The sequence below is a fragment of the Myotis myotis genome, unplaced genomic scaffold (assembly GCF_014108235.1).
Source record: "Myotis myotis isolate mMyoMyo1 unplaced genomic scaffold, mMyoMyo1.p scaffold_m19_p_1, whole genome shotgun sequence".
Taxonomy (NCBI): Eukaryota; Metazoa; Chordata; class Mammalia; order Chiroptera; family Vespertilionidae; genus Myotis; species Myotis myotis.
The window spans coordinates 7941549-7964237 of record NW_023416313.1 but is presented as its reverse complement, the minus strand read 5'-3'; the positions used below and the strand labels follow the sequence as shown (position 1 = coordinate 7964237).

The 22689-nt window shown below is 41.0% G+C and overlaps 1 protein-coding gene across 4 annotated transcripts in view; it reads left to right on the top strand.

Annotated features, from left to right (window-relative positions):
- TAPT1 (transmembrane anterior posterior transformation 1) overlaps nt 1-22689 on the top strand; it is a 58085-nt gene that overhangs the window by 23563 nt on the left and 11833 nt on the right. For all 4 annotated transcript variants that reach the window (XM_036329382.1, XM_036329375.1, XM_036329400.1 and 1 more), the window contains 8 exons: nt 1693-1811; nt 11760-11922; nt 14514-14649; nt 15934-16031; nt 16207-16276; nt 18737-18817; nt 21464-21573; nt 22549-22608. In XM_036329382.1, coding sequence (XP_036185275.1) covers nt 1693-1811; nt 11760-11922; nt 14514-14649; nt 15934-16031; nt 16207-16276; nt 18737-18817; nt 21464-21573; nt 22549-22608 — 837 coding nt within the window. The remainder of the gene's footprint in view (nt 1-1692; nt 1812-11759; nt 11923-14513; nt 14650-15933; nt 16032-16206; nt 16277-18736; nt 18818-21463; nt 21574-22548; nt 22609-22689) is intronic.

Sequence of the window (22689 nt, the reverse complement as noted above, 5' to 3'; positions counted from 1 at the left end):
CTGGGCTGAGCATGGGCTTGGTCCTGTGAACAGCTTAGTGGATGTTGGGTGAATGAGTAATGCGTCCATCCCCAGTGTCAGGTCATCAGAAAGACACCTGCTGACTCCTTCCCAGCGTGCTGTTTCCTTACACATGCACACTGAAATGGAGAGGCTTCTCCGTGACCAGGGACGGGATCATGACAGTGACCACAGCTACACACGGACGGCGCTCAGCCTGTTGCAGCTCTCCTTTGTAAGGGTGAAAAACAGGCAGCACGCAGAACCCTAGCTGTGCTGGCCACAGTGGGTGACCGACTCTGACAACTGTCGTGGTCGGGAGACTGAAAAGGGTGGTCTGAGCACTGACACTGCACTTTCCTGGTTGTTCATAAGTCTAAATTGTTTTTTAAAAATATATAAATATATATATATCCACACACACATATATACATACAGGTATGTGTATATATGTATATAGATAGGGAAATATATTTTTGAGACATCTTGCAAAAAATTGATAAAATTGTCCTTTCTAACGGTGCGATATAGTTTGCAAGGGCTGCTGTACTAAAGTACCACCAACTGTCTGGCTCCAGTTTGCAGACCTGAAGGTCAAGGTCTCACAGGTTCATTTCTTCTGAAGCTTCTCTCCTTGGCCTTTGTCTTTGTGTCACCCACCCTGTGTCGGTCTCTGTGTCCATGTTTCCTCTTCTAATAAGGACACTGGTCATACTGGATTAGGGCCTACTCATGAATGCATTTTAACTGAACTACCACTTTCAAGACCCCCCATCTTTAAATGCAGTCATTGTGAGGTGCTGAGGGCAAGGACTTCAACATATGAACTTGCAGGGAGGTGATGCAGTTCTACCAGCAACAGTGTGATTGTTAACTATTTCCTACATTTGTGTAGGCAGTTCATTGACTAAGGATACATGGAACGTCATGTGTGAGGGCATGTGCAGCATATCTTGTTTGTGTGTCAGACATACGGAAGTCCCTGCTCTTACAGTTGCAGAGTTTGGGAGCCTGGGTGTGGCAACTTCTCCACGCCATCAAAAGACCACACCCTCCTTTTATGAAATATAGTCCTACATTTAATGGGTACAAGTGTATAATGTTACAAAAAATAGGAAGGATTGAAGTATACAAGAAAGGGAGAGAGATACAAACCTTAGCAGTTACTTTTCCAATTAAGAATAATGCCTTCTGAATATAGCAAGTTCAAATACACACGAAATTGTGTTAAAATTAGTAACAATTTACATATTTTAACTCAATGGATATTCCAATTCTTCCCATCCATGAAGCACTCTGATAAACAGGAAATAGCAAATTTATAAAGATTAAAGTTACAGTTAAAAAGCTTTATCTAAAAGTTGTCTACAATATCTTTAAAATTTGAGGAAGTACTTAGAAAGCCGAATCAGATCTTTCATAGCCACGGTCAAGGGCAACTTGTCTTTTGAGTAATTGACTTCTGTGGGTGGTAAACCAAAGGCTCTGGAAGAAGAAGTACAAATTTACACTTTGAAAAAGGTTTTTCGTTAAAATATGGCTCTTATACACAAGTAGGACTATCAATTTGTTACAAGTTACAAGAAATGAACTTCCCACAAAGTTCAGAAGTTCCTTGTTTACATTTTGATCTACAATTATTTAAAGAATGTTTATTTATGTGTTGTTTTCTTCTTTCCTTTTAAAATCCAGCTCATGGTTTTTGGGATCTTCCTGTGCCTGGATGCGTTTCTGTATGTGTTCACGCTGCTTCCTTTAAGAGTGTTCCTGGCACTGTTCAGGCTCTTCACTCTGCCTTGTTATGGCCTAAGGTAAGTGTAACATCACTATTTTCAGTGTTAAATTATTTTTACTATTTGTAGTTGTTAAACTAAATAATCACATGGGTAAGTTTTGCAGAATAGGGATAATTCGTATGCTTTCATTCACACTTTGGTCTTTCATGCATAAAGTAATACTGTTTATCTTTTTAATGAATATTATATAATACGTTTGTGTAATATTTGTACTTTGTATACACACATTTATTTTCTGAATGATTCTGAACCAGAACCTTGCTTTGGCAGTAAACGAATGTTAAGAATGTGGGTGGAAGAGTAGGAAGGGCCTTGGACCTGAGAGTCAATGACCTCACTGCCACTCTGCAACTTTACCCTGTACCTCAATTTTCCTGAAGATCCTTGGCTATCTGGGCAAGATCGGTAAAGTGAGGACTGGGTTCTAGGCAGGGAGCTGGGGGCCAGGTGGTATCAGCATCTCCTGAGGAGCTGTTACCGTAGGGGTTCCTCCTCCATCCCTTTTGAGAGTAACTGTCTTGTGGCCTAGGGATCCTTAGCGACCAATTATAGGTGAGACTCCCTCTGATTTGTGAGAGGGGATAGCTGTTGAAGACCATTGTCTGAGTGGGAAGCATCAGACAGCCCTACCCAGCATTGATTAGCTGCTGAGTTGTGGGCAACTACTTGACTTCTCTAAGCCCATTTCCCCATCAGTTAAAAAGGGGATATTGAGAGTCCAGCATCTTTCACCACAGAGAGTGGGAAGCGTGCAAAGAATACCCAGAATAGTGCCTGGTTCACAGTAGACTGGAGCAGATACTAGTTTCCTTCCCTTTCTTCTCTACCAAAACTAGGAACAGTAAGATGAAATGTGAAGCTTATGCGAATCCTGGTGCTTTATTGGACCTGAGCTTAGAAGATGCTTGGGTTTCACAGTTTTCTGTCTTTGTATAGTTATGGCAACATGTCTCTACTCTGTGTACTCAGTCCCTGTAACAGTATGATATAGTTCTTAGCATAGCTGCCTGTGGTACATTTCTCACATGCATCTCTTTTCTAAATACATTTCATTTCGAGAAAGTTTTAAAGTGCTGAAGTGGACAATAACATGTAAAATTTCATTTAACTATAAAGTAGGTGTCTATTCCGTGATATATAAAATGCATAATTAATAAAATTATTATCAGTAACCTAACCATAGAAACAAAGTTACAAAATATTGGTCAATATACAGAATTATATGTTGATGTTTTGCGAAGACTAAAGTTATGGAAGATGCTCTTTTAAAGTAGTAAAAGAACATATACTTAATATTTAGTAAGCACTGAATAACACATATACGAAATCCTTCCAGTATATATTGAAGAATTTATTATGATGACCATATTGTGAAAAGAGTACAATTGTTTTTGCAAAATTGCACAGAATAAAACAATTGTAAGAATTAAGATCACATCATTGTTATATGTGATACTTTCCATTCTGTAATCTTACTCCCCCTTTTCAGAATGAGATAATTGTTCCATATTTTGTTAATTACATGTTAATCAGATGGGATAATATTTTTAGGAATTTACCATCAACTTTAAGGCATTCAAGTGCATCCTTTATACGTTTGGAAGAATTTTTAAGAGGCCCTATTGGCAAACCTTTTTTAAGACATTTGTAGCATGATACTTTAATATTAACAAAGCCTAACTTCCTATTCCATTTTTTTTTTTTTTTTATCACTATCGGGTGCTCGGTAAAATCATGGTTATTTCAGTTACTTTTTCAGAAGACACAAAAAAATCTAATAAGACATTACTAAATATAAATCGTCATTTGTGATGACCTAAAAGGATGGACCCGTGGACATGCAGATAAAGCCAGGTGAAGCTACCTGACATAAAATAGCTAATGTCATGTAGGGATTTTCACATCTACATGTTGAGCTAGATTATTTTTTGGTTATTCTTTGATCAACAATGTGAGTCAAATTTGTGTTCTAGCCATTTTTAAGTGACTGGCTTTTCAAGACATATGTTGAATGTGGCGTTGGCGTGATGAGGTAAAACATTGAGAGGATATATAACCTAAAGAATCTCTTCTGGAGTGGGTTCTTCCTTGGGTCTGTTAGCACACAGTGGAGTTGACTGAGTGGGGATTTTCCCGAGGATTTCCTTTTCAGGGCTCTTGTTTGAAGACTCCTTTTGTTGTACTGCCATCTAAACTGTGTCATTGCTATGTCACTTGGGGAGGCAGGACACCAAGGTCGCATTTGAGAAGTCTTTCATTGTTTGTCCTGAAAACTAAAAGAAGTTTAGGAGGGAGCTAGGAAATCTCCAGTCCTCTACTTCCATTTGCTTTGTTGTGAGTGGCCAGTAGTCCTTAGAGCCAATCTTTTCTATATATTTTAAAATATTTTAAGATAGTTTTAGTTTTTAAAATAAAGATGCTTGGTTTGTATATTACTTCTCAACCTAAATGAATTTCAGTAACATTTAAAAATAAAATTCAAGTGTTCTAATTTCAAGGTTTTATAGGTAAAATGACACTAGAGGGCAAACTGTTACATCCTACATTTAAGACTCCAATAAGTTTCCCTCTGCCAAATGGTTCTTGCTATTTCTACAATTTGGATCACCTGAAAAATTACATTTTATGCCATCACTAATAAATATATGCTATATGTGAAATGTGAAATGCAGTTAAAATTATACAATAGAACTTCAGCTATTTTAAATAGTCTGTGCTATTATTAATATTAAGTCTAATAATTTTCAAATATTTTAGGAATATAAAAATACATTTTACTTTTAAAAAGTGTTGTTATTAAGAAATAGCCAAATTCTGCGTTCTTATAGCTTTTCTTCTAACATTCTCTATTCCCATTACCAGCTTATTTCATTTGCCTTGCCTATAGCTGTATCAGGTTTCCTTTTTGAGCCAGCAAAATATGCTCTTTCCTTCAGTCTGACTTTGTTTTTTCAAAGGGATAAGAAGAACTTAAAGAGAACAGCAAGGAAGTTGACTACATTCTTTTATCTGTTTTCTTTTTCTCACTCTCTTCTATTTCAGTCTTCTTTTTGTAAAGAGAGAGAGAGAGAATGAAATAAAGAAAAGAAAAAGCTATTCTCTTCCTAGTCTTAGTTCTTTGAAATTATTCCCCCAAAGGGGGGGAAAGGGATATTTGTCAAAGGAATCCAAATGCTGACACGAAAACAGTGACTCTTTATAGTCTAGTACTGTTCCTGTTCTCGCATATGTATTAGGATAAACGTTATTGCCACCTTTTCTTATCTAAGATTACTGTTCTCACCTCCTGCCCTTGCAGAGTTCTATCTGAGACAGCATTTATGAGAGGCTTTTGAAAACTGGCAGCCTCCCGAATTTTCTGCTGTAGAATTCATTCTTTGAACCTATTTCTAAATCTTCTGTGACCTTGCTATGGTTTTGGGGTTTGGGTTTGGGTTTGGGTTTTTGCTCATGTGTCAGCTAAGTGAGTAGACAAGGGTTCTATCTTTCTCTGTGACCAAGGGCCAGGATCTCTGAGGGCCAGGGTGGTTCCGCAGCCCCTCATGGAAACCCAGCCTTCATCATGGTGCTCCATTGGTGGGCACTTCGCCATCTTCTGACTGTTCAGATGTTGTTCACTTTATGACATTGACAGAGTAATGAGCTTGGCTTGGTAGTGGTGTGTGTTGTCTGCAATGGATTCACTGCTTTCAAAAAAGTTTGTGTCTCTCCTTAGTAATCTCAAGAATACTGCATTAAAAACTGATCCTAATGAATGAACAATCTTGAAAAATCTTTGCCCCCAAATATTTTATTATTGTAGACTAAAATAAATAAACACCCATATTCTTTCAAAGCAGATTCAGTTATGTATTCTTCCCTCTCTCCCAGATGGGGTAGTATCATTTTAGAAAAACATTCCAGATACTACTTGAATTAGGATAATTTGTTAAATGATGAGGACATGGAAAACAAAATTAAGTTTTGATTCCTTATATAAGGTATCCGTTTGCCTTGGATAAAGTATTAAAATATTTGTGTTAAAAATAAAATACTCGTGTTAAAGTATTCTGTTATGCTAAGTCAGGTATCAAACCTAATTTTTACTAATTTACTTATAGGATATAGAATAACCAGTTGTATCAGTGTTTTTGATCTCCCTGGCATTTTTGTGACCCCTCTTTCCTCCTAAATCTTGTGACTTCATTTTGCGTGTTAGAATTCTTAGTCACATTTGAGTTGAAAATTGAGGGCCATTATAGAGAAAATGATACTATCTGGTGCCAAGATCTGCTTGTTATTTTTTAAAACATTTTAGACAGTAATAACTGTAAAGTAGGTTTATGTGCTAGGCTATTTTTTCTTTTACTCTAGAGCAACTGAAATACGTAAGCAAATTTTCTGGTCATTTCACCCTGGCTTTTAGGCATAACTCTTATTTGAGGCTCCTTGGGTTTTTGTTTTGTTTTAAGAGATGATAAAGTCCTTTTTTTCTTGAGCTTTTGCCTCTTAGAAAAGCTCTTATCTCCCAGAAGAATTATGAATTTAAAATGCTTGAGGGTTTCTTAACATTGAGTTTCCTCTATATGCCTACTTCCTTCAAGATAGTGCTACCTGAAATTGACTTCATGTACACACACACACACACACACACTCACGATTTTTCTCTATTTAGACCTATGCCTTAATTTTGCCCCACTGCTTCATGCCACCCTGGAGCACATGTAGGGAGAGCTCTTGGTACCCGTGTCTGGGGAAACAAGTTTGTTATTTCCTCTACCAGGGCTGATCTGCGTGGCTGATTTGTAGAGAGCAGTGTATTTGTTTTATTAGAGAGTCTTCGTAGTGCCAGGTGTTGTTGTCCCTTGTTCCCTCACATGGCGCTCTCAGTAGCGTAGCAACATTACAACCTTCTCTCTCTCTTTCTCTCTCGTGAATCAGACCCAAGGGAGGAGCACTTTCACTTCCTTTATAGAGTGGAATGTGGTGTCACAGGGACTCCTTGTGGTGAGTAAACCCTGATTTTTCCTTCTATTCTCTTGGCCAAATTGACATCAGTGCAAACAAATATTAATTATAATGAAAAAAACAAACCCCAGCGTAGGCAGACATACCCATTTGGGAATGGACACATACGAAGAAAATGTGGTTCCCCGGCTGTACTTTCTGGTCAGGCTTTGTCCACATTTACACAGGATTTGACCATGATCCCACCTAACACAGGAAAATCACCCGGTAAAATGATCTTGGATGACACATTCAGGCCAGACTTCACAGCAGCAAACGCAACCTGCCCAAGCCCAAGCCCACAGCAGTCTCTGAGCCCTGTTCCTTCCATGTAAGCAGTTCATTTTCAGTTTTCTAATCAAGGAAAATGTCTTAATCTCAGTACTTTATTCCAATTTAACTTTAAAATTATAAAGGGACTTACCTTTCATAAATGAGAACCATATTTAATATTTTGCATTTCAATAGTCCTTATAGTTCTTTTTCCTTTCTGTTATACCACATATAGCTTAAAACGTTTAAGCAGATAGAGAAAGAGAGAAAGAAAGAAAGACCCAGCCTACGTATTTTATAATGAAATATCCCATGGTGATACCTTGGCATGTTTCAACACCGATTTGAAAATGAACAAGGCAGGGTTACCCATTTCTCTTGCTCATTTGTGTTGCCTCCTCTCCTGATCTTTCTGTCTGAGACCAGTTTTTGCTGGTGAGCAGATTGTCTTCTGCTAAGCTTCTGCTAAGCAGGGAGGAAGAAAGTCTGCCCTTGATCATCCTGTCTGCAGTGTCACTGGCTCCCGTAAACCTGTGAGCCCTGGGAGACAGCAGGAGGGCTCTGTTGGTAATGCTGCAAGTCTAATGGGAGTATTTGAATGAGTAAAAGATAAAATTTAGGCATGTAGGAAATCTGGTTTCTGGAAGAGCAGTTTAACTTGAAAATTTAAAACGAATTTAAGTCCTGTTGAATGTCTTGTTTAATATTCCCGGTGTTCACAGCCAGCCTGTAAATTAGATTAGTGGGTTTTTCACTCTGCTCAACAGCTTTTTCACTTGTTTCTGTGTTCGTGTGGGGTTGTCAGCATTTGCAAAGTGAACTGCCAGTGACTGTAGTTTAACAGGCATTATAAAGAAGGACTTTGCCCTGAAACTGTTATTTAAAGCCAGTTCAGAGCAGATTGCAGGGCTGTGGATAAGCTTATTACAGAGTTGGACATGCTTATCAGAGTGTTATCTAAAAATACCCTGGCAGAGAAGAAAGCCCATACTGGGGCGGTTCCGGTCCTTAACGAACCAGGTAAACTGTTCTGGAGTTAGGTGTTTTCCTGTATGTCTTTTAAGAATTCACCATGCAAACAGGTGTTTTTGCAGTTTTTCTTTTTCATTAACAGGTATATTTGTATGGAAACAAAACCCTTTTTCTTAAGAGTTCTGCTTGTATTTTTTATTTGAATAATACTCCTTATTTTGAAAATCAGATTCATCTCTGTAGCAACCAGTTATGATAGAAGACTTTTACCAGAGCAGCGGGCGCTCAGAAAATAGTGGGTCCAATAGTCTGTATCCTATTTGTTCTCTTTTTGGAAGTAAAGAGCAAAAATGATAGATGTATTTGCTTTTTAGTACAATAGTTTTTCTAAATGTGATGACAGCACAGTGATAAATTACACAGCATTAAATTATGCTGAAAGATAAAAGCTACTGAGTTGTTGATTCTTGTAAGTTTAAATTTTCTTTTAAAGAAAACTCTAAAAAGGTAGATGGTGGTAAGGAGCAATCCTGGAGCCGGGCTGAGGTTCAGATCCCACTCCTCCGCCCCTCCCCCTCCAGCCGACCTGCTGCAGGCACCTCCTGACCACTCTGCCTCTTCTTTTTATTTTTTATTTTTATTGATTTTTTACAGAGAGGAAGGGAGAGGGATCGAGAGTTAGAAACATCGATGAGAGAGAAACATCGATTAGCTGCCTCCTGAACACCTCCCACTGGAGATGTGCCTGCAACCAAGGTACATGCCCTTGACCGGAATTGAACCTGGGACCCTTCAGTCCGCAGGCCGACGCTCTGTCCACTGAGCCAAACCGGTCAGGGCTACTCTGCCTCCTCTTAAAGTCTTAAAACCGGGGTGATGGTGTGCCCTCGTAGGGTTCCTGTGAACACTAAGTGCAGAGAGCCTGGCGTGGTGCCTGCCACGTAGTGACTGGATTGCAGCCTGGGTGTTTGCACAGCTTTTCTGTTGTTTTAACAGCCAGGTTTACTCCTAGGCAAGTAAAGCTCCTTAAAACTGTTTATGCTAAATTTCTAAGTTTAAATTTATTATCATTTTTATTTGGTCACTCTAATTTCTAACAATGACTTATGTTAAATATAATAGTTCTTCATAGATACACTAACACATCAGTCTTGGCTGCAAATGTTTATAAAGAAATACAATTAGGCATAGACAGTAAATAGTCCTTTATCTCTAAAGTAAAATAGCTTTGACCGGGATCACTTAACTTACTAGTAGTAGTTGCCAATCTAGTGCCAAAAGCTCTAAGTATACCTTTGTACTTTAATTAGATATTAAAATCATTTTGGTAATTAATGCAGATTCATTAATACCACCCTACTTTTTGTTCCTATCATTTTCTTTAATTCATACAACATCAATACAAAGGCCCACGATTATGAGGGATTTGTGATTGTCACCGTATGCCCAGCTGTGCCACACTTCTGAGGAGGAGGTGGGTGGTGCACTCCTCGCTGAGGCCTCATTTGTCCCCTGGGTGTACCCAAGGAGACCCTCACACAGGCCAGGAACCCAAGAGTGTTCAGTGTCTCTTCTCATTGCTTGAATTAAAAGTATGTTCATTGCCTGGCTGGTGTGGGTCAGTGGTTGCGCATCCACCCATGCACCAAATGGTCACCAATTCGATTCCCAGTCAGGGCACATGCCCAGGTTGTGGGTTCAGTCCCCAGTAGGAAGCAGCTGATCCATGTTGATTCTCTCCCATTGATGTTTCAATCGCTCTCACTCTCCCTTCCTCTCTCTCTAAAAAAAAAAAAAAAAAAAAAAAAAAAAATCAACAAAAAAAACATTAAAAGAAAAAAGTATGTTTAGCTCCAACTCTGGGCAAATGTAACCCCTCTTCCATTTTTAATCTTGTAGGGTGAAGGCACAGAATTAATTACCTTTATAGCCGAATAGCCCAGGCGGAGGTCTGTATTCTGGGCTAGATGTTGGAGGTAGGAGATGCAGCTCAGTCTGGGTTCCGTGGGGAGGAAAGGGCCAGAGCCTGCCTGGAAGAGAGAGGAGCAGCGCAGAGGAAAGGGACAGGGAATTGACAACAGACTGCTCAACTTCATCCTGATGCAGTTTTACCCAACACTTCAGCTGCTAAGAATAATTTCGCTGATTGTCCTCCCCATCTCAGGACTTGTCTGCCTTAGACGAATTCTGACCCCATGTCCCATTAGGTTCAGCCCAGTGTTTCCCATCTCCCTTTAGCCCTTCCTGGACATAGTCCTCACAGAACTTGCCTCTTCTCAGGATGTTTGCATCCTCGTTATCTCGTGTAACAGTGTCCCACGTAACCCAGGAAGACTCGCAGATTCCTTGTTCAGCTCTACAAGGATCTTTGGAGGAAAGGAGCCCCCAACCTAAATGTGGACGGGGGTTAGGAAAGCGCTGCAGAGAATAGGAAGGAAGGGAGGCCGAGTATTGTCAGTATTCAGCTCAGAACACTGAGGGCCAGCCTTGGGGTTAGAGCGTCATCACGTTGGGCGGGAATGAGGCAGTCCTGCAGCTCCAAGAGAGATGATCCTCAGGGCTTTACAGTGATGGCGCTGGGCATGAACGCTGCCCTCGCAGGAGACTGCGCTGGCCTTCTGAGGAATCAGCCTGCAGTGGGCGTGGAGGAAGCTGCTGACCCATCTGAGCCCAGGATCTCATATTCAGTGAAAGAAATTTTAAACCTTTTTGTAGCATATTATTTTTCTGTGTGGAAGTAAGCTGTTTCTACTCACAATTTAGGTTTAGCCCTTCATACTCTGACCTCAGAAGTGAGGAATGATTTCATATTAATTAGGGAAAAACTGTTTTCAACTCATGTCACAGAGGGCTAACTTCTATAAATAAAAGCTATTCTGCAAACCAGCAAGAGAAAGGTATGAGGAAAGAATTCACTGAAAATACAAGTAGCTTCAGTACATTAAGATGTCAGTGTCCCAGCGAGAGAAATTAGCCTTGACACTGCACTGAATACCAGTTTTTACCAGTGGGAATGGCAGAGATCCGGAAGCTGAGGAGACACCGTGTTGTGCACGTGGGCCACTGGCTTTCTTGTCTGCTTCTAGTTGAGGTTGAATTGGTGCAGCCTCTGTCAAGTGAACATAACCTCGAAATTCCAATTTTAGGAATTTAACCTAGAGATATTCCTTCATATACGAAGCATGACATGTGCATTCTGTCACGGTTTGCAGTTGCTGAAGACGGGAAATCGTCAGTGATTTGCTAAATAATGCCTGGTGCATCCACACAGTGGAACATTACACTGTTGTAGAAAGAGGAGTTCCTTATGAACCGATAGGGAAATCGGTTAGGCGGTGAGATGAAAAGTGCCAGGTACCAGTGTGCATGGAATGCGAACGTGTGTGAAAGGGGCTGGTCAGCAGTGACAGGGCTTCATCGTGAGGCGAAAGGCTTGTGTCATAATCTTGGAAGTCCGTCGCTTTAAAGCAGTCTATCCACAGACGCCCGCCCGCTGTGCTCACCTGTTAAGGTTGCCCACTTCTCAGAGTAATTCTGGTTGGCTATCTTTGTATTCTGTACTTGGCAGAAAATCCCACACTCTCAAGTGGTCAGTTATATACATAGCACTCCTTGTTAGGAGATGAACCTAATTCTCATTACCAGTGTCTGCCAGTGTGCGTCCAGTAGAGATTCTGCATTTTGAGAACCTAGGAAGTAAAACTCGGGCTTTTATTACTTCTTCTGTTTCAGGGACAGGCGTTTGCTGCAGCCAGCCCAGGTGTGTGACATTTTGAAGGGTGTCATTCTGGTCATCTGCTACTTTATGATGCACTATGTCGACTACTCCATGATGTACCACCTGATCAGGGGGCAGTCGGTCATCAAGCTCTACATCATCTACAACATGCTCGAGGTGAGGAGGGGCCTCGGTTCCCCGCCGGCCGGCCGGCCCCTGCCCGGGCTTCCGGACAGACCACTTTCCTGCCTGCTCTAGGGAGGGTGCTTCGGGCCCTCAGGGCTTGGCCAGTCACCTGGGGGCCTTGTTAAAATGCAGAGTCTGACTTGTAGATCTGGGTTGAGGCTGGGGAGTCTGTCTTTCTGACGAGATGGTACTGTGTTGCTGGTCCTGGGACTCACATGACCTGTGTGCAGGAAGGAAGAGCTACCTGCTGCCTGGGTATGTTTGGGTCAATGCCCCTTGAGAAAGTGAATTGTCATACTACAGGGAAATTTGTTTTGCAAATTCATTGAAAACCCATGTCTTCTTTATGCTAGAACATTAAAAATTATGAAGAAAATGTTAGGATTATATATATGTTTGCTATAATAGATTTACATGTGTGATTGCTTTGAACTTTTCACATCAAGCAAGTAAACATATGTTTCCAAAATCTTAAGTACTTAACATTTTTATACAATCTATCTTATGTTAAACTTAGAGCAGTCAGCATGTGAAAATCTTCATTTATACAAAAATAAACAGTTACACAAAGCAAAAAAGTGCTCTATTTATAGGCAGAATCTTAATAAGTTTTTAAACAGTAAGCTACTCTATGTTGTATAATACATTTTTGAGATTCAAATTGCATTTTTCTATGCTGTTTTTTAGGAACATAAGTGAGTTCTGCTATCTTAAATGAGGCAGAAAAGGGTTTTTCCTAATGGGTGGGCAGATGGGGGATGTGGGGCTGTCGGCCTTTCTCTCTCAGACTGCATTGCTGTGGTGCCTGAGGACTTCCCAGTTCGTCACAGACGGTGTGGCACTCGGTCCATCCTGGCTAAATAAATTCATTGACTATGATGGTTTCAAGCCACCCCCAGCTTCCCGACTCCAGGCTTCATGCCCTACACTTGCTTTGCCTGGTGGATAGGATGCAGATGGTGGGTGTGGATCAAGTTTGTAAGGCAGAGCACCATCCTGCTCCCCCTTCTCCTCTCAGAAAGAAACCCTGTTTGAGTGGCTCTTCATGCCATAGCCCCACTGGTCTCCGTTACTGCCTTCCCTCCAGGGACTGCAGGGGACCAGGGCTTCTGCCTCGCCCCAACTTGATGTGTGCCTCCTGATTCACAAAGCCCTGTACGAGGTGGTATTGCTGTTACTATAAAATGGGTCAAGAAAAAGGACCCATGAATTGCTGATCAGAATGGTTTTACTACTGTTCACTCATGGACTGCAGTTGATGGTGTGGTTCACGCCCAATGGACAAGAAGAGTCGGGCTCCCGTGCAGATAGAAGCTGCTGCGACCCCGCTTACCCTGCCCACGCTGCTGGTGGCTGAATGTCTCCAGTCCTCAGTTTCTCGTCTGTAAATTGGAGATCAGGGGACTTGTGAGGGCTAAGACAGTACACGGGAAGGGCTTAGCACAGTGCCACTCATGTGGTGAGAGCTCCCTAAATGGTCGCTATCATTCCTTCATTCAGCAGATATTTCATTGACATTTTCTGTATGCCAAGCACTGCCTTAGACCCTGAAGATCCAGTGGTGAACAAAGCCCAGTCTCATGGAGCTTATATTCTACAGGTGGGAGACAGACAGTAAACCAGGAGGTATTAGGAAATGCTACATGCCACAAGGAAAAAGACTAGGGTGATGCGTTACCAGCTGTGGGAGCCACAGGAGGCAGATGTCTGGGAAAGGCCTCTCTCAGAATGTGACCTTTCAGTTGAATCCTCAATGATATATCTTCTTTTTTTTATGTGTTTCATTTTATTTATCATACTATATTTTGGAGACCAGTACCTGAAAATGTCTTTAAGAAGTAAATCTGCATATTATCCTATATAATAAAAGCCCAGCGACCATAATGACGTAACGACCAGACGACTGCTTGTCCAGTCGCTATGAGGTGTATTGACCATCTCTAGGTCTCTCCCCAAAGGCCTGCAGGCTCCGATCACAGGATGGCGAATGGGGAACCACAGGGAACCAGGGTGGGTGGCTGTGGGGTGGGACTGGTGAGTGGGCAGAAGATGGCCCTGATCACAGGCTAGGCCTAGGGACCCTACCCGCACATAATTTTGTGCGCTGGGCCTCTAGTATTCTATATAATAAACCTCAAACAAATTACATCTCCTGTTGTTGGCAAATACTAGGTATGAATAGAATGGATCAAATGATATGTTTGTCCTAAAGGATTTAAGTTTGAATCCTGAATTTGAATTTAGAGAGTTAAAGCCAGAGGAACTATGGTTTTGCTGTGTCCTCTCCCTTTGATTTTTGCCAGCATGTAGTAAGACTTTGTTCTGTTACAAACGTGGCTGATTAGACAGAATTTCATTCGTATAACACGAGGATCGGAGCACTGCTGTGTCAGGGAATAAAGATGTGGTCGTGGATACTAATAAGTGCACAGATCCTGCTCTTTCGGACCTGGCCTTCAGGTGGGACTAAGTGTTTATTTTTGTATAAACGCAGAGCCCTAGTATTTGAGTTGCTTCTGAATTGTAGTAACATGTTTGAATGGAATAATAAGAAACATCTTTTCAATCATTTTTCTCTTTAGGTAGCAGATCGTCTGTTTTCATCATTCGGTCAAGATATATTAGATGCTCTCTATTGGACGGCAACAGAGCCCAAAGAAAGAAAAAGAGCTCACATTGGGGTGATTCCTCACTTTCTCATGGCTGTTCTCTACGTCTGTATCCTTTTGACGTATCAGACATTCTAGCAGTCAATGCGTATTCTGCATTGTTTTATTTGGTTAGCTGTTTCTCTGATTTAAAGGTATGTGTATGTGTGTCCTGAGCATTGTGTGAAATGTCTGCTTTCTTTAGAGAAATTAGTTATAAGACTCAATTATATGTTAACTTAACGAGCCTCAGTGCATGCTGCTGTGAACTGCTAACAGTTCTGTTCTCCGTGCAACTGGTTCTGTGGAAGGATTTTTGACTGAAGGGTATTATACATACTTTACGTTTATATACATCTGTGTAGCTTTCTATACGTATATGGAATTTTTTAAGGTTATCTTTTTTTAAGCCTGTGGATTCTTTGTTATAACCTGGGCTTAAAATGTATACAGTTCATCTAGGAGTAAAATTTGAAATTGGTTTGGAGGAATTTTGGAGGTTTTATCCTCCCCTCTCACCGCCCTTTTAAAGCTTTTTTTTTTCTTTTCTTTTTTTAATGATTAAAGGCTTCATTACATATAAACAGTGTGTGTGCCCATTCATATATATTTACACACACGTGCATGCCTGCATGTTCCGGGTGGGGTCAGATTCATTCACAGGAATGTGCCACATGGTTTTCCATACTCTCTCTCAAACTGATACTTGAAAAAATCAGATTAATACTTGGAAAGTTAAAGGACTTAAGTGGGAAGATTTCTGTAGAGTAAAAGCTTGTTCCAAGTATACTGGAATAAAAGTTACTGTTCTAATTTAAATAAACCATTCCACGTGTAATATGAATATAATTCTACAACTTGTGATGTCTTCAAAAAAGACAATGAAGACGAACCTTAATTATCAGACAATTCTTATTGTCTATGTTCCTCATCCCCAGAAGAGCAGTCTGTTTTAGAATGTAAGTGATCTTAATTCAGAATGTGTATTGCTAAGTGTCTTCTTTTAGTATTTACCATATTCTATTTATTTAAGAAACTTTTTAAAGGGCCTGTTTCCCAAGCATTGAGCCAAATGCCAGAGAACCAGAAAGAACAGGACTCACAGTCCACTTGAATGGTGCACCGCGGGTCATTTCTGCTGTTGCTTGGTTCATATGGTGGTGTATGTCGTAATCCAGTCAAATTTGGATCGCCCAATAAAAAATTACAAAGAATAAAGTACTTATGTAAAACTTGACTGGAAAACATAGTCATCTTTCCCCACATTATTCACTTTGAAAATTGTGTAGTATTATCTGTTACTATAATATGAAAACAGACTTAAGTTACTTTCCTTGACATCACTTACTGCTAGTTTTGCATGCAATTCTTATAATGGTTCAAGCAACAACTCTCAACGTAGCGTTTAACTCACACAACAAGTCCTTGCTCACTATCATGATGTCTAATAATGTGAGTATGAGGTTTACTTTACATTTCTGAAGTTAAATGGGTACTTTAACAGCAGTTTCTAGATGGGATGAATTATTTTTTCTAAACATTATTTATTCAGGAAGTTTTATATATACTATATCCATGTTTAAAACAGTTGTAATGATAAGGATAATATTTTCTTTTACTATTTCAGTTTGTTGAAATTAAAGGAAGTGTTTTCAAGAAGTTTGAGAAGAACAATCTTTTTCAAATGTCAAATAGCGGTATGTACAGTTGGACTCAACTTGCAGCTTATGCATATTATTTTGCAGTCTATTCTAAAACTCTGATGTCACATTTCCTGTGGGTTATTGTTTCTTTGACTTAAGCTGTGCTTTCTCTTACTCTCTCAACATCTTTACCAAGTTTGCTTATTATTTTGGTTATTGCAATCTCAGGATCTTTAAGATAATAACAAATTACAAACATTTGTATCGAACCTTATCAGTACTTTTAAAAACTTCTCATGAACCCAGAAATTTACTTGCAGCAGATGATATTATTCCATGTTATACATGTGAAAACTAGAACACAGGGAAAGTAATTTGACTTGGCCAAGTACGCTAAGCTACCAAGAACAGAATTATGACAACCCAGGCCCCTCACAAATAAGGGCTAAGAGCTGTGCTACCCTGGAGAAGGTATTGTCCCTGACTGGACAGAGTTTAGGCATTTAGGGAATGCACATGTGGGAAATGCCACTTCACTTGGAGACCAAGGTTTAGTTGTAGAATGAAAGTCTAGATCACTTGCTGTAGAGTAGCAGGGAAAGGTGGAAATAAGAAAAGAGAAGCCACCCTAACCGGTTTGGTTCAGTGGATAGAGCGTCGGCCTGTGGACTCAAGGGTCCCAGGTTCGATTCCGGCCAAGGGCATATACCTTGGTTGCAGGCACATCCTCAGTAGGGAGTGTGCAGGAGGCAGCTGATCGATGTTTCTCTCTCATCGATGTTTCTAACTCTCTATCCCTCGCCCTTCCTTTCTGTAAAAAAATCAATAAAATATATTTTAAAAAAGAAAAGAAAAGAGAAGCCAAGACAGTTGGAAGAAGGACACCAAGGTGAAATTAAAATGCAGAGGGCTATAGGGGGTCCCACATTTGAGTGGCAAGGTGGCCCAGAATTATTACGATACTAGAATATTAGGGAAACGACAGTTGTATATATACAGGCCTTGATGTGGGTTACTAGGTAAGTGATTGCACTGGCCACAGCCCCACCCACACGGGTGTGCCAACTTACTGCAGACATGGATTTCTTTCATTTCTTGATTACATAATATCTTAGACTGTAATAAGAAAATAGTTTACACAGTGAAGTGTAAACTAGCTCTTAGCAGGAATTTAGTTATTTGCTTTTATTAAATCCATTCAGACCAATGCCGGGGTCCAACCCCAGCAGGTCCAGGGGTCCCCAAAGGCGTAGACGGAGTCGGCGAAGAAGGAAGGACACGGAGACAGTGTTCAGTTGATCAGCAGCCTAGCCAGGATCTCTAGCGAAGTTCTGGTCAGGATCTCCAGCAAAGTTCTGGTTAGGATCTCCAGCCAGGTTCTGTGTCCATGTTCTCTTGCTAGGTTCCCCAGCCAGGTTCTGTAGTCATGTTCCCTCGCTAGGTTCTCCAGCCAGGTTCAGTCACCAGGTTCTAGTCAGGTTCTCTTGCCAATTTCTGTAGTCAGGTTCAGTCCAGGATCTTTTCCCATGTTCTCTCCAGCGAAGTTCTTCTGTCTGTGTAGGTTCTGTGTAGGTTCTGTCTTCTAAGTTCTGTCTTCTAAGTTCTGTGTGTAGGTTCTGTCTTCTAAGTTCTGTGTTGTTACATCTGTATTTATACCAGTTGATTCCAATCCTATCAATCTCTATTCCAAAGGTTAGGGCGTTTCTTATCTCCATTCCAGGGAGTAAAGATTATGTAGCTTAAGCATGATTGTTCGTAGTTAAAGTGATTAATTACCCGCCTGGCACTTAGTTAAGAGGTTTTATTCCCTCCCTAACTTCAGGGGAAAATCCCTACCTGGGGAAACAACCTTTCTCAGAAACCTTGGTTAAAACACATAGTGCCAAGAAGGTGAGCAAACATATTAAGAACAGTATGCCATATATGCCAGGTCCCTTGAAACAGCAAGCATGGACTGGCTCCCGGCAGACCAAGATGATAGTGTTTAGTAACATGATAAATACGAAACCTTGTTGTTCCCCCTCCCCATAAGTTCTACGTATATCTTAAGAAATGCTTTCATAATTGTAACACTCTATTAGCTAAAGGATTTGTCAGGTCAGTGCTGTATACTGACTATTTAGCAAATTGGAAGTATTCTGCTATAGAAGGGTTTCACATTACCCAGTCCTGTACTTCACTCTCTGCTTCTATTTTTTAATTCTTCTATGAAATGAAAACAGTTGTAAGTCCCCATAGTCCATTGGGGGAATCTGACTCAATCTGAGCAGACTAATGGTTTGAGTATTTTTTGAAATTTGTAGAAAACTGGAATTTGCTTGCTAGAATTGTGTTGGTGAAAGAAATAAATGGCTTACCAATGTAGTGACATTCTGTATACAAAATAGTATGTTTATTGTACAGATACTTACACATAACATAATTTCATGTTCTCACTAAAAGATAACTTTATACATACACTTTTATTATATGGTTTATATGCAATATATATTTATATGTGAAATTTTTTTTCAGATATTAAAGAGCGATTCACAAATTATGTGCTTTTGCTAATAGTGTGTCTACGGAACATGGAACAGTTTTCTTGGAATCCAGGTAAGTAACTTTTCACAAATACCGTGGCGTCCAATATTACTCTTTTACATGGACTGAAATGTGTATGCAGTACACTTTACAGCATCGAGGCTGCTCACTCTGGGTGTGAGCAGTCCCTGTCTCAGTAGAGGATTTGTGGCTGGGAGACGTAGCATGTGCAATAATCCTTGACCATAAACGGCACAGCGTCTCCAGGGCTGTGTTCTTGGTGGGTGGTGGACCCTGCAGCTTCCAGATGAGCCATCTACACTAATCTACACTAATAAAAGAGAAAAATGGTAATTGGCGTACGGTGCTACCCTTTTCATTGGCTAATCAGGGCTATATGAAAATTAACTGCCAACTAAGATTGGCAGTTAACTGCCAACAAGATGGCGGCTAATTTGCATATGTAGTCACAATGCAGGGAGACGAAAGGGAAAGCAGGAAGAAGCCCCCTGCCACTGACAGTGATCTGAAACCCAGGGGGGAGCTAAGAGCTGGGGGGCAGGGCAAAGGCGGCCCCAGGGCCGCCTTTGCCCTGCCCCCCAGCAATGATCGGAGAATCAGGTGCCTTTTCCACCCTGGCCAGTGATAGCAGGAAGTAGGGGTGGAGCCAGCGATGGGAGCTGGGCACGGTCGAAGCTGGCAGTCCCAGGAACTAGGGGTCCCTTGCCTGGGCCTAAGGCGAAGCCCACGATCGCGGGGCCGCTGCAGCTGCGGGTCCCCGCTGCCCGGGCCGGACACCTCAGCCAGAGGTGTTAGGCCTGGGCAGGGGCGGAGCCTGCAACCGTGGGGAGCTGGGGGTCCCCTGCCCAGGCCTGACACCTCTGCCGGAGGCCTCAGGCCTGGTCAAGGGGCCGATCCGGTGATTGGTGATCGGAGGGTGATGAGGGTCAACTCATCAGGCCTGGGTGGGGGGGCGGAGCCAGGGATTGGGGGGATATGATGGTCCCCTTGCCCAGGCCTGAAGCCTGGGTCAGAGGCATCAGGCTTGGGCGGGGGGTGGAGCAAGCGATCAGAGGGTGATGGGGGTCCCCTGCCCAGGCATGATTCCTGGGCCAGAGGCCTCAGGCCTGGGCGGGGGCCAGAGCCAGTGATCGGGGGGAGATGGGGGTCCCCTGTCCAAGCCTGACACCTCTGGCGGAGGCATCAGGCCTGGGCAAGGGGCTGATCCTGCGATTGGAGGGTGATGGGGTTCAATGCCTGAGGGCTCCCAGTATGTGAGAGGGGGCAGGCTGGGCTGAGGGACACTCCCCCCCACCCCCCCACACACACCCAGTGCACGAATTTCATGCACCGGGCCCCTAGTGGTTATATAAATGCAGTCAGACTTTTACATTTCAGGGGTTCACCAGAAGAACTTCTGATCTTTCCTAACCTTTGTCTTTTATTTGCTGCCTATTAGCATCTTGAATAGTGATAAATTAAAGAAATACAATGTCAAGCAATAAAGTGTTACTTTTATACAGCTCTGAAGTGAGGCTGACAAGTTGTCAGGATTCCATGAATTTTCACCATCCATGCAGTTGGCAGACATTCACTGCCTGTCTGCTACGTGGCACATGTGAAAAGTGGTAACATATGTTAGGATTCACAGGCTGACAGAGAAGTAGACAGGTAGTTACAGCACCGTCTGGCAATGCTGCAGTGAGCTTGGTGGGCAATGATCCACATGTTCAGGTGTCTCAAGTAACTTAGAGTTTTCTAATGTCAGGCATTTTTGTACAACTTTGTTCTTAAGAAGTGAGATCATGTTTTACATTTTATTTATTACCTGAGTGCTATGCATGTTCTAGGCATTTAATAACTTCCCGTTAATTTGTTTTGATTCATTGCTAGTTTTCAGGTACCTGTGAAAAATCAGAAACAGATATAAAATGAGATCTATGTCCAGAAGTTATTTTCTTGTGGAAACCATAAAATCAGGTCCCTGATCCCCCCAACCTCAGCCTGATGTCAGACTCACTAAGACCCCTGCACTGCCCGTCTGCAAGTGTAGCCCCAGCGTCAGTGTCTCCACCCCGCCCTGCAGCTGCCCGGGTCCTCAGTTGCTTGTCAGTGTCTCTAACTTTCTTCTTGCCCAGTTCCGTTCTTATACCCTTCTTCAAGGTCTTAGGGGTTTATCTGTTTGCTGTTTTTTATCAAGTACTTGGTACTAAATTGACATTTTTATACATGTAAAGATGTACAAATTACATCTGTATGACAGTTAAATAAATGATTGAGCTATATCTTTAAGTCACCATGATCAGAGAGGGAGAAATTGTTCAGTTGCCTTCAGCACATGTCCCTACTAGCTGTTTACTGTCCCCCTGAGGCAGCTCTGGAATCAGAGGGGTTTATAATGAGCCTGCTTAATTAGTCACCCACCAGTGGTCCCTGCTGGCTCCAGCAGGGAGGCTGAGGCTCTGCTCACACCAGGTCCTCCCTGAAGTGCTTGGCACAGAGAAAGTGCAGAATAAGCATCTGTAAATGAATTATCCCTTCACTTGCTAAAATATGGCTCCTTTGATAATTTATTGAATGCTAGTTCTGTCTCTATATCATTTTATTGAAAACATTACAGTTTTGCCCTGTGAATTTTGGATTTCTGTGATAGCCTGTGATATTGGATTCTATTTATATTAAGTAGTTTAACTGTCTATTTTTTCCTGTACTTTATAGATCATCTCTGGGTGTTATTTCCAGATGTCTGTATGGTGATTGCATCAGAAATTGCTGTGGATATTGTAAAACATGCCTTTATCACTAAGTTCAACGACATTACTGCAGATGTATGTATTTTCGTAAGCAATTTAGTGTTTGAAGTTCACTTCTACTTAATAATATACAGTTGTAAAAGAACAAGTTTAGGTTTATTGCATTTATGAAGATACTAGAAGCGTACTGCTACTATAAAGTTAGAATTATATTTTTAAGTTTCTAAAAATTATTACACAACTGAAAGTATAGTATTTCAGTATTAAATACTTCTGGTTCCACACTTTTGGGTGGAGGTGTGGATTGACTAGTAGTTGAGATCAAAATCATCATAAACTGTTAATCTGTCATTACCTGTTTACTTACTCTTTTTAAAATAACATTGTTTTTATTAAAACAGGCTTTCAAAACTCAATTTAATATCTTACTCAGCATCTATTTTCTAAGAAGGCATCATTATTATTAGAGATAGAGTAATAATAATTTTTAAACTGTTTATTTAAAATTTCCAAATTATATATGTTATACTACTTAAAATAGCCACTATTCCCAAAACTCTAAACTCTCAGGACTCTAATCATTGAGTATTTATCTCTCCTTTTTAAAAATTTAATTCTCACCCAAGGATATGTTTTCTTCATTGATTTTAGAGAGAGAAGAAGGGACTGAGAGAGAGAGAGAAATATCAATATGAGAGAGAAACATTGGTCGGTTGCCTCCTGCATACGCCCCGACCAGGCATTGAACCTGCAACCTTTTGTTGTATAGGATGACACTTCAACCAACTGAGCCACCCATCCCAGGGCTAGTATTTATCTCTCTTTCAAGAGAAACCTTTAAAAGGTTTGTGAACATAACAGTTGGGGGACTTGAAGCTGTTTACTCTTGTTGTAGGAAAACAAATAGAGAAACACTACCCAGGTGTCGGCTCGGCTATTAAGACCTTTTTACTGGTGAATTATTAAACATATTGATCTGCAAAGTATAAGTCTTCCCACATTAGATATTTGCACTATATTACTTAATATTGCATTCTTATTTGTTTTTAGGTCTACAGTGAATATAGAGCCAGCCTTGCTTTTGACCTTGTTAGTAGTCGACAGAAAAATGTGAGTATTATATCAAAGACAGAATCTGAAATTAACTGACGGAGGTTTAATTTAGCTCCAAATATTGGTTAAGGGAAAGCT